General features: G+C 39.8%; 1 protein-coding gene across 2 annotated transcripts in view; it reads right to left on the bottom strand.

The window, feature by feature from the left end:
- Positions 1–17,770, bottom strand: part of vps13b (vacuolar protein sorting 13 homolog B) — a 325,535-nt gene that overhangs the window by 181,099 nt on the left and 126,666 nt on the right. For both annotated transcript variants that reach the window (XM_088600797.1, XM_088600796.1), the window contains exons 20-21: positions 4,320–4,429; positions 1,750–1,894 (exon numbers count right to left, since the gene is read on the bottom strand). In XM_088600797.1, the coding sequence (XP_088456923.1) occupies positions 1,750–1,894; positions 4,320–4,429 (255 nt within the window). The remainder of the gene's footprint in view (positions 1–1,749; positions 1,895–4,319; positions 4,430–17,770) is intronic.

Here is a 17,770-nt window from a genome sequence, read left to right as displayed (position 1 = left end):
CTACGACATGAAACCTGACCTTTTCACTATTACGGATTAGCCTGTCAGAGCTAAAGTAAATTACTAAATTTCCAATGGGTTTGCTGATTATTGAAAGCTTTACAATAATCAGTTTCAAAACACTACATGAAATGTATATCCTTATAGATTTAAATACTTACATTGCTTTACCAAACTACTAAACAGTTTTTCTATGTGCTACAACATTTAAAGAATTTACAAACACATGTATGCACTTCTTTAAAGTTATAAAACAGTAGAGGCTATTTTTATTATAAAAATCAACAATACATTACAGATTCCAAAGACATTTATAAACATTGTATAAGTTTTTTTGTAACATTAACACGGTTTTTATTTTTAGAAAAAAGCACTTTAGGATTGCTGTATATTTCAGTTTCAACCACATTTATGCGCAGCAACACAAAAATCTGTTTATGTGTTAATCCTAAAATTGAAGTGGTCTCGAAGCACATTAGTTACAGTAATAAAAGATGTCTCTTCACCTTTGGAGAAAAGGGGAGGGGTTTTGTAAAACCTTTTTTCTTTCGATATTTAGTTTTAATGCTTAGGGACTGATTACAGGTGAAGACATATTCTAAATAGCTAAGTGCTGTCTTTGTTCTGGAGAGTAAAACACAAAGCAAGCACAAGGCTGACAAACATACAGTATCCGTGTTGAAAAGAAGCCATCTCATCTCCACTAACATCACCAGGATAACTTGAAGCACCAGCCAGTACAAAAACGTATCCAGGACCGATTTAATATGAACTGCTTCGCATTTATAAGTGCAAAACTAGGATTACAATAAAACTGTGCTACAATTCTGTAGCTTTACAGTCTATAGATTGTATTCAATCATATTGTAACCTGCTGAATAGAATGGCTCTCCTGAAAGTCACAGCTACCCAATTATACCCCATGCTTTAAAATCAGGGAAATCTCTAAAGCACGTTAAAGTAGATGTATCAGGACTGAATAACACAATAAAACACAATAATCAATAAATAACACAATAAAACCAAATAATTCATTGTCCTGAAGAGTTTTGTTTTTCTTGAACAACCTATTTTGCATTCAGTCAGACCAAGACAGCTTGCAATCTTCCAGCCAACCACATGATACAGTACGTCCTGTACTGCCATGTGTACCTTTTAAAAGATTGTGTTTCACTTCTTCTCACTCAGTCCATCACACTGACCAAGAAACATTATCTGGGAAATGAGAGCCATGAGCACTTTAGCACAAAGACCACATAAAATGCACTTGGTAATCCATCTAGCTTTGTCACAAGAATACATTTTCTCATAGCACAGTATAAACTTGCATAGATCTCACCCTCCACAAAACTAAAGATTTCCATAGTTTCATAACAATACAACTCAGACTGGAATCCCCAGGAGATGTAAAGGAAAGGGAATCCCCAGCTAGCACCTATGCAGCAGTCTGTGCACACCTGCACTTGACCCAGGGGACATTCCAGGCAGTGGAAATCTGGCAGACTTTATGAAGACAAACTGCTCTTGTGCAGTACATAGCAACACACTGCATTGCACAGAGCTCGCATCTGCTCACCTACTCGCGACGAGGGGCAGGGGTAGAAAACTCAGGGAGCCAAGACTATTTTATTATTCTAAAATAACCAGGGAGACAGTGCTGTATAAGAGCGCTGGACTTAAGATATTTCCTTACATGGCAGACAGCAGTGACGTTAAATGTACAGGCTGAGCTCAGGGTTGATGACCTACCTGTTACAGTCTTGGTTTTCACAGGGCTGCTGGCGTAGTCAGAGGCCTGATTCGATGGCTGCTTCAACAAAGGCGTGCTTCCCACTGACTGGTCATCCTCCTTTTTCTTGGTCCCAGGTATAGCAAGGGGCACTGCTCCTGCTGGCTGTAAAAACACCGCGCCACAGCGCCTGTCACTTGTACTCCTCAGATAAACCACACGCCTCAACCTGCACCCACTACACTTTTGAGTCTCAATACATACACACTGCAATACAATAACAGCAGTCTTCTTTGCAGATTTACCAATGCATTGCTTATCTGTCAATAATGATACTGAATAACACACCCTGGACTCAATCAGGAACAAAAACACATTTCAATGAAGCAATAATACCTATATGTTTAGGGTAGACGACAGTGTAATGAGGCTTTTTCAGAAACACACTGAGAAACGTATCTTTTTTTGTACTAATCAGTAAATACATTTTTTTTTTATTTAAGATGAATACATATCCAGCCAAAACGATGACAAGTAACACAATGGGAACCTTGGAGCTCCAAGCTAAACAGGAGAGCGCCTGCAGCAGGTACGTTTATCTTTTTACTTCAGTACAAAGCCCTGCCACATGATGGAAAACCTCTCTAAACCAGCTCGCTTTCCAAAAGCTGCTGTAATGCAGTAGCAATGTGGAATAAGTAACTGGATAGTGTACTCACACACACACAAAAAATATTTAAAAGGCTTCAGCTCTAAAACATTAGATTACAAATGACAGGAGCATCCATTCCTGTTCCTGGGGGAGGGTGGGATTGAGTTGCAAAATTGGTCCAATAAATGAGCTGACACTGATTCAGTTCATTAACAGCAGAGTTGGGAATAAAAGATTAGAAAATTTCCATTAAAACATTACATTTAACTGCACACAGTTTAAGCCATGTATTGTATCACTTACGAGTTTCGTTAATTCAAGCTCATTATTTACAGGTCAGATCATATATTTCAAAACGCAGCAAAACAACTGTGAAGTGCCAAGTTGCAGCCTCTGTGTTATACAGTAGTGTAGCCACGTCACACTTCCTTGAGCATCACTACTGGGTTTCTCCTCCCACAGTCTCGCCTCCAAGATGATGACCTGCGGACACGCTCTCACTGACCGCTCATCTCCACCACACTTTCAGCTCGTCTTCATGTCTGAGCGCCTGCCTGATCCCGGCATTTATGATTTTTCGCCCAGAACAAGGACAATCGTTTTTATTATAGCACCTTCTAAATACATCTAAATAAATAAATGCAGAGGTGGAGTGGCCCTGAATTCAGCACGTGTCTGACCACTGGCTGGTAAATAACTAAGAGACAAACGATCAACAGGTGCAGCTCTTCTCATCTCTCCTTGTAGCTGCCAGTTCCTCTGTACCTGTTCATGGTGTTACGTGCTGTCATGCAAAACAATGACTTTTAATTTGAGTGCACACTCGGAACATGTCCTTCTGTGTGATGGGAGAGTGATGGACATGCAATCATTTCTTATCTGTTTTTTTGGGGGTGGTTTTAGTAACTATTGCAGAGCACTCCTTCACCTTTCTTGTCTGAATGAACCAACATCCGACTGATGAGACAATCACCCTGACCCTCCCTGGACTCTATAAGGTCACGTTCTGAAGGCTGTATGCAGCCTGCCGAATGAGAAAGGTGATAACTGAATGGAGGTAACCGAGCTAAAATTCCTTTAAGAAGTATCTTAACTGGTTATTTCGTTTTGAAATGGACAGACTGTGTGTATATATTGTGTGTCCATCATCAACAATCACTCAGGGTTATAAAAACAAACTCTAGGACAAATCCTTGACAACTGTCCTTCAAAGTAAACACTGTCTTATCTAAATCTTTGGGACCTTGAAATAAATGTTGATATTCAAACACGTAAAAGGCTATCCTTGAATTTTAATTTTTTTAAGCTTTAGAATTGGTTTTTTTGTCATCAAAAAAACAATGCTTCGGAAAATCAGCAACATATGCTGTACTGAGGTGTAACACAACCAGCCCACAGAACCAAGGCAGGCAAAGTAAAACTTTAAAGATGACTTCAACTTACCAAAGCTTTGAGTTTTTTTCTCAACATAGTATAAATCATGGACAACCTATTAAAAAACGTTAACTACCAAACACAATATACATCATAATAAAAAACTGCTATGTTCCCTTTCGTACTGTTCTCATTTTTCTTACACCTTTTTATTAATAGAGCATGTCTCAATTTCAGGAGTAAAAAATAAGTATGTATTTGTGCAGCCCAAAATGCTTTATTTTGTGAATAGAAAAAAAAACTTTCTGTTTTGACACTGGCAAGCAACAGGCGTAGAGTACACGGGACACCAGTCCATTGCAGGGCAGACACACACAAACACCAAGGCCCATCTTCTTTCAAAGTTTATTAAAGACAAAAATGTCAAAACCCCAACCGTGACGCCTGTCAAGCAGTTCAAAGCTGTGCAGGCAGGGAAGGTATGCAGAGCAGCATGAAAGCACACAGAGAAATGAAAGGGCATCACTCAGCTGCTGAGGGCAGCTAGGGGGCGATCGCTGTTACCTGTTGCATCGGCCGACCACTTCCCTTCTGAGGCTGGTGGAGAAGCCAATCGCAAAAGATGGGGTCCATGTTGACCGCAATGCCCTGAACGCTAAGCAGCAGGACAGCACCTACGAAACATTAAAACAAACCGAGATGTCACCTCTCATGTGCTAGACCTTACACGTAGAAGCAGCGTTATTACCATGTAGCCTGATCTTGTCTGATCAAAGAAGCTTAGCGGGCTTGAGCCTGGTCAGCACTCAGACAGATAACTCCTAAGGAAATCCAGGCAGCTGCTGCAAGTTGGTAGGCACATGTAGTCTGATTTCCTCAGATGTCAGGAGTTAACCGAAGCTGAGCCTGGCCAAGAAGAGTGGTGGGACAGGAGACCTCCAAGGAAAGTCAGGCAGCTGCTCTTGGTGGTGGTGGTGGTGGTGGTGGGATCAGCAGGTGAGACTCTTCCGTCAGGCCTAGAATTTCCAGGCCAATACCCCAGTATGATGACAGGGGACACTGTGCCGTCCCTCAGATGAGACTTAAAACGAAGACCCACACTATCATTTACGACTTAACTATTAACTATTGCAGTGTTCTTAAATACCCCAGGGTTCTGCCTATTTTCCTCTCTCAAGCCTGAGCCTAAGATGGCCTGCCTGAAATTTCCTCCTTAATTCAACTACTCCTCCACCTGAAATGCTGCACATTGGAGCCACTATGTAAAATTCAGATTGTCAAATGTTTTGCCTTTTTCTCTCAACTGCCTAATTTTCAATACCAGCGAGAGATACAAAAAGGGCACCTTACCAGTAAAAAAGACTTACAAGACAACACAGAGAACTACCACTTGTACAAATGCATTAAAATAAAAGAATATTTTAGCACTTTACATCAACAGAACAATTTCTTGATCTCTTTCAAGATCAAGAGCAACTTCAATGCAGTACTGTACTATAACATGTGTTTGGAACAAAGTTGTATGTGTCTGACACTACGTAACGTGTTACATGTTAAAATAAATGCTCCAGAATAACTCCCATTTTATTGAGTTGAGTTATTTGGTGTAGTTTATCCTGTTAGAAAACATTTACACCATTGTTTAACTGGCACTGCATAATAAAAGCATGCAGTTTAGACAGCGAAGAACAGTTTGTTTCAATTGTGTGCAAAGTGTTTTAATTCTAAGCCAAACATAACATTTTCTTTTGATAAATCTCTGTGAAACTTGAGACTTTCTAGGGGTTTAGTTTATTCTTAAAAATTAATCTTTACCAACAATATCAGCCTGAGGTAATGCATTAGGACTCTATCAATAATGACTGCCATGCCTTGGGGATTAAATGAAACTCTGGAGTTTGCTATGGAATGCTTAAGACTTATGATAAGAGATCATTTTGTTCCTCTGATGAATTTCTTTATCCAAATGTTCTGTTTCAGACCTTGAAGAACTCTTGCATAAGCACAGTGTCAGCATCTTGTATTACATCAGGACACCCCAAATGCATAGCAAGAAAACTCTGTACTGCACATACAGCGCACTGCACTGGTTCATATTTCAAAACGTATCGGCTGCTGTGGACATAAAATTGTACACCTTAAGAAAAAAACGATCTGTTCACGGCACAATCACATTTTCTGCACAAACTGCGTAGTTTTTCCCCACAGAGTCAATGTTAATTTCACAGGGGCAGTGTGTTGATCATATTATCTACAAGGGTAGGTTAAGATTGAATGGTTGTATACTGACTCAATATAGTCAACTTCTCTGGTCCCCAGGTTGTAATCCATTGGACCATGTCCAAGCACTCTTATACTTGCTCACATGTAAATATATTCTAGGGGCAGGGGGCTACTCTTGATGACTGCCCCTGGGGTAGAGACATTTTGTCCATGTGTCACATGACTCCCTCTGAAGGAGAGTGACACAGGTTGCTAGGAGACGTTACTATGACTGCAGCAGCAGCTGGGTCACATGGCATTTGTGTAACAGAGATGGTACACAGTACCGACTTAATCCAGCGGGGAGCCACTCACACAATGAAGAAAAAATGGATTTGGAAGCTCAGTACAGATTGACAAACAATTCTCTTCAAAACTGGGATTTGTTCTCACTCTGGCCTCTAGATTGGCATCGATCTCTTCTTCAGCCCACAGCGTAATTCCCAGTTTTCTATGAGCAATGACACGGTTGTGCGGCACATCATCAGAGCAATAATATGAGCATTTCAGAGCTGAGACCTTGCACACTTAAAAAAGAAAAAGATCTGTCATGGAAATTAATCCTGACAAGTCTGGTTAATTTTTAAGCCAAGTAGCTAAACAAAACATTACACCAACATGTGCTATGTGGTTAATAACAGTCCCAGTGATGATGTGATTGAAAGGTGTCTCAGAGCCCATCCACTGCATGTTCAGCAGGTGTTTCTCGGAGAGCTCATATTAGCCCAACCTGTTGACACAAGTGTAATATTCCAAGTGCGAGTTAATAAGAGCTGATTTAGTGCGCCTCAGATGAGAGAAGTGTCACTGGGAGAGAGGCACATAAATACACAGAGCCGCGGTGCAGGAAGGACGCTCGCTCGTTTGACTGAAAACAGATCTTGAATAAATCAACCAAGTGGAAGCCGTGCACATTCTGCGTCCATGTGGCTCTGGAGCAGCAGAAGGGGCTGTGGAGAGGAATTAGCTGGGAGTTATTTTACTGTGCCAAAGGACTCAGTGGTATGCATTCCAGAGGAGCTTTATCAATTAGCCATCCTTGGGCGCCGCAATCATTATCACTCATCGTCGTGAAGAATGAAGCTCTGCGAGGTTAGAAGGTTCAAATTTCCTGGATAAGTTGCTTTTTTAAATTAAAATGTTTCACTGTTTGTCAGTTTTATACCTCACCTGACAAGCCCGTAAAATCGCCCCTAAAGAATCTGTTTAACCCAAGGTTGGACAGCATTTTACCCTGAGCCAGACGGAGATAGCAGACACATCGATCTAAATAAAAGAGGAGTTAATTCGTTTTAATTAACATGCCGTACAGATATGGGCATGCATATCTCTTTTTATGGTAAGGAGTCCCTTTCCTATCAGTCCAGTTCATCACCATCTGTTAATCAGATGAGTCATTTGTAATGCATACATGTATTTTTTCTCGATTTTTCATGTTCACTGCTCATTTTCAACCTTAAAATGCTAGACATTCTCAGCAAGTCATCAGAAACAGTGTAGACAGATGATGTTTGGGATAGGATGAGAGAGCTCTAATTGTTCTCCAGATGTTGATAAGGTCTGCTGTAATGCAATATTCCTCCAACATTATTTCCAGTTCTATAGTGTTGAAAAGCAAAACAATTTCAACTTAGCCTTCACAGCCACATAAATCTGTAGCAGTAATATCAGACAATCATAGACTGAAATATCAGCTGTTATCTATTTCAGCTGTTAAGATGGCAACTTAGCAACAATAGATAACACATCAGCAGCATTAACTAAAAACTTATCCACTTAGGAATGTCCCATTTATTGTTAGCAATTATTAAATAAAAAACATCACTCCCCCAATGACTTCAACCGCAACATTTTTCAAGATAAATTTTTCTAGGAAACTCGAAATTATTTATTTTATTTTTACAAGAACAAAGAGCTTCATACCATCTCAGAGAGCATATAAACGTCAAATGAGAGAAGTGAAATGTCTGGAGTAGTATGCAGTTATGGTTATTTCAATGACTACTATACTATAACATTTTAAACAGTGTAAGAATTTTTCAGCTGTTCGATTTAAACGCTTTAAATAATTCCTTACACGTACAGTAAATGGCACGTTTCTGGACACTCCGCTCAAAGTGCTTTACAGGTAATGTGGACTATCCTCCACCTCCACCAGTGTGCAGTCCCACCTAGGTAATGCACCACTACACTCCCCACACACCAGCTCTCAGTGGGGAGGAGAGCAGAGTGATGAAGCCAGTTCAGAGATGGGGATTATAAGGAGGCCATGACTGGTAAAGGCCCGAGGGAAATTTTTTTTCCAGCACTTTTTATAATAATTATAATAATCATAATTAACTAATTAATTATAAATTTGGACATACTTTTTAACATGCTAAGCTTAGGTTTGAAGATGAAACTTTTCCTCTATAGATCATTAGGATTCAAGGCAAAGAGGAAAGCACCAGTACAGAATGTGGCTCAGCTCCATTCATGCAAAGAGGTACCTCCATTCCCTGGGAAAAGTACCCTGCACGTGGTACATAATGCACACCCACCCACTAGCTAAAAAACTTCTGCCAAAGACCTCAACTCCAGTTTGCATATACCAGGTCTATAATTCCTCTTTCCACTGCCTACAAAACCACACAACCTTTCTCTGTGATTTAATTCAGAACTATGCAAGTCAAAAATCACGGTCAGTGAGATTTTGGATTTAAAAAAAAAAACAGAACGGATTCAACTTGGACATCCAAAGTGATATTAACAGATGAAACGCAGTCTTGGGAGCCAACATCAGCTGATTACCAAACGCTGCGAAATCAGGGGAAGTCAATGGTGCTGTGTTTTTCCCCTCCTCAGGGCACTCAGTTTTCACATCTGCCACCCAGGCCCAAGCGCTGTCCAGATCGCAAAAGCTGAGAGGACTGCGTGGGACCGGTCTTGAAACACTCCTTGGCAATCTCAAGGGCTTCAGCTCCTGGACCCATTCCCCACAAAGTGGCACCAATGAGTTCCCAGTGAAGGTGCACAGAGACACTGCAGATGGAAAAGTGATCCATGACTTCTGATCACTTGTATTTATCCTGAATTCCTAGACTTTACTTTTGAAATCCTTTTCCTTTAAAGACGACGCTGACGATGCCGCTCAAAAGATTTGTTGTTTTTCTTTTTAAGACACGGCACAAACTGACGGTAAGGACCGTCACGATTTAACATTGACAAGCAAAGACATAACACCGTTCATTAAGTTTTTTTCTGGTCTGACAAATTCAAACTAATTTATAGAAGCCACTTAAAAAAAAATCTAGCTCCTCAACTGACTGATACACTCAGACAGCCACAAATATTCAGTATGTACAGTTGGTGAATAATTTTGTTGAAAAGACTTGTTGACATTGCCCTATTATAAAGCTAACTGCATGAAAATGACCACCACTGTCAGACTGATCTCATCATTATCGTTATCCCGGTCGCTGACGTACTGTGCAGCATCAAAGAGGATCAGAGTAAGATTTGTATGCTCTGGTGTGGACTCGTTTAGCATACATATTTGGACACATGCAAGTATGCTCTGGCGTGGACTCACAATAAAAAAAATACTTTATTTGTTCAAAATCAAGTCAGTGAAAAAACAGCAAGTTGCTCATTAGGTATTTTGCTCCTTGAAAAAATCACTGCACTCTCTTATTTCTCTCTCTGAATTAGGAAGCAGATGATTCAATAAGTAATAAGTAAATCTGGGGGATAAGAAAAGTGGATGATGTCCCTGGGAAATGGAAACTGTATTTAAAGACACTTTTTTCCTTTCCCGCAGTAGATTGAAGACTACCATCCTTACAAAACAGCTATAAGTGATTGCACATTTTGACTATTTAGCAATTTGAACTAATGGGTTCAGGCTGAAGATATTTCGCTCTGATTCTCTAAAAGGATTTAAATCGTGGTGCATTAAAACTTTGCGCACATTAGTTACACTGAATGAAAAGCAGCAAGGAGAAACATCTAATCAAATTACTACTTTCATCTTCAAGTCTTATAATTCTGAATTCTAGCAGGCAGGTTTTTGTAACATTGCAAAAATATCAACATATACCTCTGTACCGTAGGAGCTGCTCCAGTACATTTTCAGACAGAAACATCAAACGTATCTCCAACCTAGTTCACTCAGCTTTATAATTTACAAAAGAACCTAAGAAAGGCTAAAAACAAAAGGCAGCCATGCAACCCACCTAGTTTGTTTCGTAGTTTAGTAGCTAAGTGAACCTAAAATTCAGTCCAGATGTCTCTTAAAGGAACCCAGAGATTGGGCCTCAACCACCTGTCTAGCTGCTCGCAATTCTTTGCGTAAAGAAGAATTTTCAATACTCTGACCCAACTGAATTCTCCTCCAGTTTCCAATTGCGACACCACACCCTTGTCTCGTGAGGTAACGTGAAACAATCCCGCAAGATTCTCTTTTTTTTGTTCTTGACTGAAGAGATTTAGCTCCCTTCAGTCTGTGTCTGCTAATCTCCTGGTGGACTGGACAAGAGCGCTCTTGTCCTGGAAATGATGCCCGGCCATCAAGGGGCTATTGACAAAGGGACGATTCAGACCAGCTGGCTTGTCTTCGGGAGGCGGGGGGAGACCAGATCACCCACAGAAAACCCTTGTGCACACAGGGAGAACAGGTCTCCCACCAGGCGACCCAGCCCAGAATCAAAGCCAGGACCCAAGAGCTGTGCGCCTGTAGTGCTTATGGACACACCACTGTGCCGTGCCACTCACAGAGATTAATTCAACCTAAAAAAGGACTACACTACAGCTGCAGCTTATTAATCAAGACTCCACATCTGGCAAAAAGGACTCCCGTGAGAAGGTCAAAGTCCTTATTTGCAGGTTTCACCAGACAGGCACCAGGACAAGGTCAACAGCAGCATTACCAAAAACGCCTAAATAATCTCAACAGCCACGTTGAACTGAAAACTATTTGCAGTTTTTAACATACGGAAGAGTAACGTACAGCACTTTCCTCCTTAGGTTTTAAGGGCGAGTTTGCATTTTTCACCCCAGGAACAGCAGCAGGCGCCGTGCAGTTGTTCTGAAGGAGGGACATACAGAATTTCAACAGATAATGGCATATCTTCAAGGCCGCAGGAAGCCTTAACTCCTGACCACTTTGTTTTGCTTTGCTTCCTATTAAAACCACCAACATTTGAGCCAAGTCTTAGGCCACCTGCAGAGCATAACAACCGAATTATATCAGCTGGTTAGTAATAATAATCCATGGCACAGACCCAGAGTGATGATCCAGCTCTGCATCAATATATAAGTGCTTCTGGCAAAATTGCTTTACTGAGCTAGTTATTTCAGAATAAATTTAGGACTTAAAAGGTGGAGGGAAAAAAAAAGACTGTTAAATTAGAGCCTAGAATAAAAACTTTATAGACAACAAAATGCTTACTCATAAGGAAGCTTTGGCAACTCCCTCAGCAAAGAAAAGAGGATGAAGCAAACTATACAATAAATGCAACAAGGGAGATGGCTTCAGAATAACTTGTAGGTGCAGAGCTAAAGCAGAAAACTGTATATATGTTTTTATCAACAGGCTCTCCCAAAGCACCTTCTTCCAACAGTATTGCAGATCCAGTATGATTAGCCAATTAGAATGCCAAACGATCATGAGCAAACAGCGCATCTCAAGAATGGTTCCTCAAAGACAAGTATTGCGAATAACTAAAATGTAAAGAGACATATAGCTGGCATGGACAGATAGATTACGGAGAGATCCAAAAAGAAAATAAATTGCTCCCATGAAATTCGAAGGCCTGGTTAAGTGTTTTCCGTCTAGACTTACAAAATCCCTTAGAGGGTTTCTCCACCATTCCTACAGCAGTCCAACTTCATTTCAGCATAAGAAATACAGCTAATAATGTATTTTGTTCATCACAGCTGGCCTATCCAATAAATCGATCTGATTTCCTCATCAAAGACTCATAAGAAAGCACCCTTTTCCAGTACATTATTAAACAAGCAAGATTCAGCCTGGAAGGTAATTCATTGGAAAGACCAATGCTACTTATCTGGTATAACTATTTATAATGGGAAAAGGCAGTCAATTTGCATTAAGGACAGATTGAAAATCCAACAGGCCCGATATATACTTTGCCTGAAGATCCCTAGGTGATCTCTTATTTCAGTTTATTAAGGGATTTAGAAGGGCAAGCTGAAGAAGTCAGAGACAGTCTTGCTATATAATCACGTGCAAAAACAAAAAAAAGTATCACCTTATAGCAAAAATTCCTCTTTCTTTCACATACGTTTTTTTTACATTTCGCTGAAACCTGTATGTTAAGCGTCTCACGGTTGGTTGGAGACAACTGATGAGGGAATGTAAGTGGACATTTGTTTTTACATGTCATCTAAATGGCATTCAAATGAAGAATAGTGGAACTTAAGAGGGGCCATCAGGTAATGATCAGTAGGCAAAGCTTATGAAAAATGTTTACAAACAACATCAATTTGAACACTGAGAATACTGAGATTAATATCAAAATGTTTCGATAACGTGAGACAAAATTTCATTGAACAGATGTACGAAAGGTAAATTCATCATGCATTTTGCATATCATGAACGTGGTTGATGGAACAGGGTTGCACCTTTGGAAGCAAAACAAGCCGTACATCTGCGATAAATGCCTTGCATTAGGTTGCGAATGCTGTCCTGTGGGAGTGGGATCTTGTGGTCCCATGTCTTTCATACAGCCTGGAGAAGCATGTGCCTGTTCACTGGTCTCTAGAGCCTGATGGGTCATCCCATCACATCCCACAGATGTTCAAAGGGACTGGTCTCGTTATCTCACAAGAAAGCCCTTGCTGCACGAGCAGCATGAGGATGTGTCTCGCCCTAGTGGAGGTCTGTCACATGGTCACAGGACAGGCCCACAGGAAGAAAAGAGAGCGAGGCTCCTGGACTGGGTCAATGCAGCATCATGCAGTCAGGCAGCTATCAGCCATTTAAGTGTATTTCCATAGCAACTAAACTGGCTGCAACATGGCCAGGTTACAAACTGCTGTCATGAAGGTCCAATTAATCAAAATTGTGCCACAAACATTTAAATAATATCCAAACACAGTATGCTTAAATATGCATTAAGCGATATGTCTCTTCTGATGCTCAGGATATGATCATTTAAAAAAAGGATTAAAGACTTTTTGTGTCCATTACAGGCAACGGCAACAATAAACTGAGTTAAACTGGCACAGTCAAAACTTTTCTGTTGTAGATACCAGACAAAAAGAAACATCAAAACGTAAAGAAAACTGTGAGAATATACAAACACAGAACTCTATCACAGTTTACAATTAAAAGGCATTATTACGTTATTACAATTTTCTCTAAAAATCTTACAAAAAATGTATTTTGTAATGGAGAAAACCCTGTAGTTCACCCTGCATTTCTAAGTAGTTTAAATCAGTATCTGTTTAAAAAGGCTAATCTCGAGTGGTTATTTGTATTACAGACTGACTTTCATCTCTGAGCTTGTGTATCTACACAGGAAGAGGGCTGAGCGTGCCCAGATACAATACGACTTTATATGTGTATTTATGAGTTGTTTATCTTAACAAGTACAAGTAGATGTCTATTTCAGTGGAGAGGAGTTAAGTTCGGTAGGTACGTCCCAGGTCATGCCACACACAGAGCCTGACTGCAGTTTCTTGAAATCAATCCCCAGGGCTGTACAAATGTATCGCAGGAGTAATGAGGGTTACTACTGTGTTGAAAAAAAGTGCCCTGTGGCTGATCTGAGGAGCAGTTCAAAGACCCTACCCTCCTTTCACAAGAAGTGTGCATAAAGCCGTCTGGATAACATAGCTCCTAAGAGCTCTCAGCAGGGACAGCAGCACACTTGCTCTGTTCTAGTTTGTCCTGTGGCATTGCTCATTTCAAGCTGTTGCTTTCCCTGTAAAAAAAAAATCAGTGTTGATGCATAATAAAGCTCTACTGTATTTTACAGGGGTTTACTGTGTCCTGAGGAAAAAAGCTGGAAGTGTTAATCAACACCTCAGATGTCTTCATTTTAATAGATGCCTTTTTTCACCAAACCAGGCCTTCAAAGATGGAATTCTAATTTAGCAGTTAATCAACATGCAAAGATGACTTGGTCAATAATGGCTCCAGCACATTCCTCAAGTAATTTCACTGTTTTTTTTTTAGGGACAAGCATGTTCAAAGGCAGGGACAACAAACTGAATGTTGAAACAGGTTGTCATTTTGTGCAGTATTTATGCTACAGAATTCAGCTTAATTGCTTATGTTCATGCCTGTATTTTACCAAGACAGCACAGGATGGATCTGATATGATAACAAAGGTTAAAAGGACTAACTACAAATTTTTGAAAGCTGTCTTCAAGCTCTAAACACTAAGCAAAGCACCTGCACAGGTTTAAACGATCAGAACTGGCGCTGAGAGATGCTGCAGCCTACTCGGAAACAACACAGACATCAAAGGGCTCCCAATAAAAAATAACCTTTAATGCACTGTCCCATTTATCACAAGAATCTACCAGAAATTCATCATCCAGCCACTTACAGCACAATGTCTACAATGATAGAAAGTATTTACAACTAGGAGCATGCAGTGATTAACATCAAGCTAAGAGCTGTTGGTGCAAAGCTGCAGGGCCTGGACCTCCAGAAAGGTCACGTCCACAATTTATCGGCCACAAGACAATCCCAGCAAACAGCATCCCCACCAACAAAAGCAGGAACCTAGATACAAGCAATGTGGGGGAAGACCAAACAAAGGAACCACAGCTCTGCAGAGAAACATTAACTGTCTTCTGCTTTTTACCTTTGCCACTATGACCATAGAGATTCCCAGCCTGCAAGGACCATGAAATAAGAAAATGTACACCAAGGGGCACCTATGTTAACATGCTGATCTATTTGAACAAAAAGGGAATAAGGACATCGCCTCTTGAGAATGCAGAATTTGGATCCAGAAACACTGAAACATCAATTTCCCAGGAGCTTTATTTTTCCCCCAACAAACTGTGAATCCTGAAAATGATTAATGGAGCATCTTCTCCCCTCCTTTCCATTTATATAAGTATGTGGAAATTAGACAAAAAAATTAAAATTAGTCATCTACAATCAACGGTTAAGGAGTGTGCCAAAAATGCTCTAATTCTTTCTAACGTACTTAGAAATAAGTTTTAGAAGCATACTTTAATGATTTTCAGTGGACATGCTGCCAGAATAAAACTGGAATTCTTCACAGTTAAACAGGTATTTAACTCATGTCTTTTCCTACTCAGAACACTCCAGACAAGCAACAGATTAAAATAAAATGTGTGACATATAGGATAATTAAACTGACGTAACACAATCCATAAACCTTGCTCAGGTGCAAGTTTATTTTCCTTGGAAGTCACAGACAGTCATGAAATAAGAATCTGACTACAACCTAAACAATAAATCCTGGTAACACTTTCAAAAATGTTAAGTAGAACTGCTGTTCAAATAAACCTCTGCTTTTGAGCAGCATGTGGCTGATACGGAAAAACAGAGAAACAAGTCACGCAATTTAATGCTTTAACAATGCCCACGGCCATATATTGCTGTTGCAGAAAACGTTTTAGAACTTTTATTTTTTTAAAGCTGTGTGATTTAATATTACTCCTCTATGCAAGTACCGGCTTCCACTTGAATCTGGACAACAAAATGGTAGATAAAACATCTCTATACAGCATGCAACATACAAGACTACGCTTCTGCAAAGTTGCAGCATATAAGATAGAGTCATCAGCGTGAAAAAGTAAACCTCAGCACTCCTTTTAACAAGTGATTTGGCAACACCCATGGATAAGAGTCCCTGCAGAGACTGTGTTCCTGAGCATCAGCGCGAGCTTAAAAAAACGGCATAGTGGTGTTTTAAAACCAATTCGGCTCAGTCACCTGATGTACAAATGCGCAGGGGACATAGGAATGAAGGAGTAACTGAGTTAAAATGAAGCTGCTGGCTCACCCGGCTGTGAACTTTGTCTAATGCTTTTATATTTCTGATTAAATCTCTGGCTGTGAATTACACATTACTTTAGTTGCTCTGGGTCTGTCTAGTAAGGCTGGACTTTCTTAGACTGTCTACTGTCTACATTTTTGCTTGCTTCCCTTCATCCAAAGATATCAGAGGAAGTGTCAAGATTATTCTAACTGTGGCTGGCAACAGACCACAGACTTGACTAGGTCCAAATATTCTGAAATGACTACACAGCAATTATTAATTACCCTTATCACTTCGAAAAGATAAGAGAGTGAAATCAAATATATTCAGCAAAATTGTTATTCACTTTATTTAAAAAAAAAGTCTGAAACATAAATCAAGTTAGTTACTTTTTAAGAAACGATTAAACTGGAAATGAGAAAACCCTACTGAAACACTAACATTAATTTATCATTTGAATTACATTCTTAAAAATTTAGCTTTGTTTTGTGGACTCCCTTTAAAAGTCAGAAGGTAAAAACTTACAGTACATCCAACTGATCTTTGGACAAGCAGGAATTCAGAGGATATGAAGATATGAATACAGGGCATTTTTTTAACCTGCAATAAAGACTCATATAATCTCAGCATATGCTGTCGAGGAAATGATCTTTGAAGTGTCTATTTTTGTAACCTTAAAGGTTTCAATATCATTAACAAGATCAACCCTGGAAATAATAAAAGGACTTGCACTGTAGGTCCGAAGGGGTCTAGATTATTAGATATCAAAATGAAGATTTACTTAAGTTGTACCATATTCACTTGCCACATGTACGTTATGATGCATTTTAGATGCCTTTTCAGGTTTAATTTATTCCTTCACTCAAAACTTCTGACTAGGAGCACTCTTCCAGTACGCGATGGTACCAGTCCAAGGTACAGAGAGCAAACAGTCTTGATTTGAAACAGGAATGGAATTGAAATACTGTGAACACACTACACTAGCTTGGGTGGTGCCCTGATAACACCTTTCTTTTAGTTTTCAAGGGCAATGAAATATCAAGAACATTATATCTAGAGTGTAAAAACAGAAGGCTTCTTGCTAGAACAAAAGTCTGGAATTGTCCTGTCCCAAAGGAAATATACTGCTTTTTCCTTATGTGTTTTAGCACTTTAACTATGATATACTGCCTGCTTAAAGGCATTATATTGCAAAACTACTTGGCATACAACACAGACAAGATAATCATGTGAGATACACTACCATAAATTCTTTAAAAATACTACAGAAAAGCATTTCAAGTATTAATTTACAGAACCCTATTTAAAACTCGATATTAATATCAAGCGCACCTCAGACAGCTATAAAACACTGCTGTATTAACAGAATGATTGCTTTGAACATTTAAAATATGTTTTAGTAAGGTTAATTTTTTAGTGGCACCACTTACAAAGTTATTTGGCGGAAGTGCTTTGAACGAAACACTCCTTTGTACCCTCAAGAAACATTTTTTTTATAACAAACGATAAAGCCGAATCTTGCTCATTATGCCCTCAGATATGGAGGAGCAGAATCAAAGAAGAGGGGGTTGGCCAAATGAAAACCAAGCTCAACTTTTTAGCCCAAAACACAAATTAAACCGAAGTAACACGAAAAAGAGAGAGAAACTGTGGCAGGTTTGCTGGTGATCCCACAGTCAAGAAAACCACACAAAGCCTGCTCCTCAGTAGCTCCAAGCTGTAAGGATGCTCGGGTTGATGTGGGTCCGAGCCTGGGTCACATCACCAGCCGATTCCAAACAA

This window comes from Lepisosteus platostomus, chromosome 12 (genome assembly GCF_059453375.1).
Source record: "Lepisosteus platostomus isolate fLepPlt1 chromosome 12, fLepPlt1.hap1, whole genome shotgun sequence".
NCBI classification, from domain to species: domain Eukaryota; kingdom Metazoa; phylum Chordata; class Actinopteri; order Semionotiformes; family Lepisosteidae; genus Lepisosteus; species Lepisosteus platostomus.
This window is presented reverse-complemented; position numbering and strand designations above follow the sequence as displayed.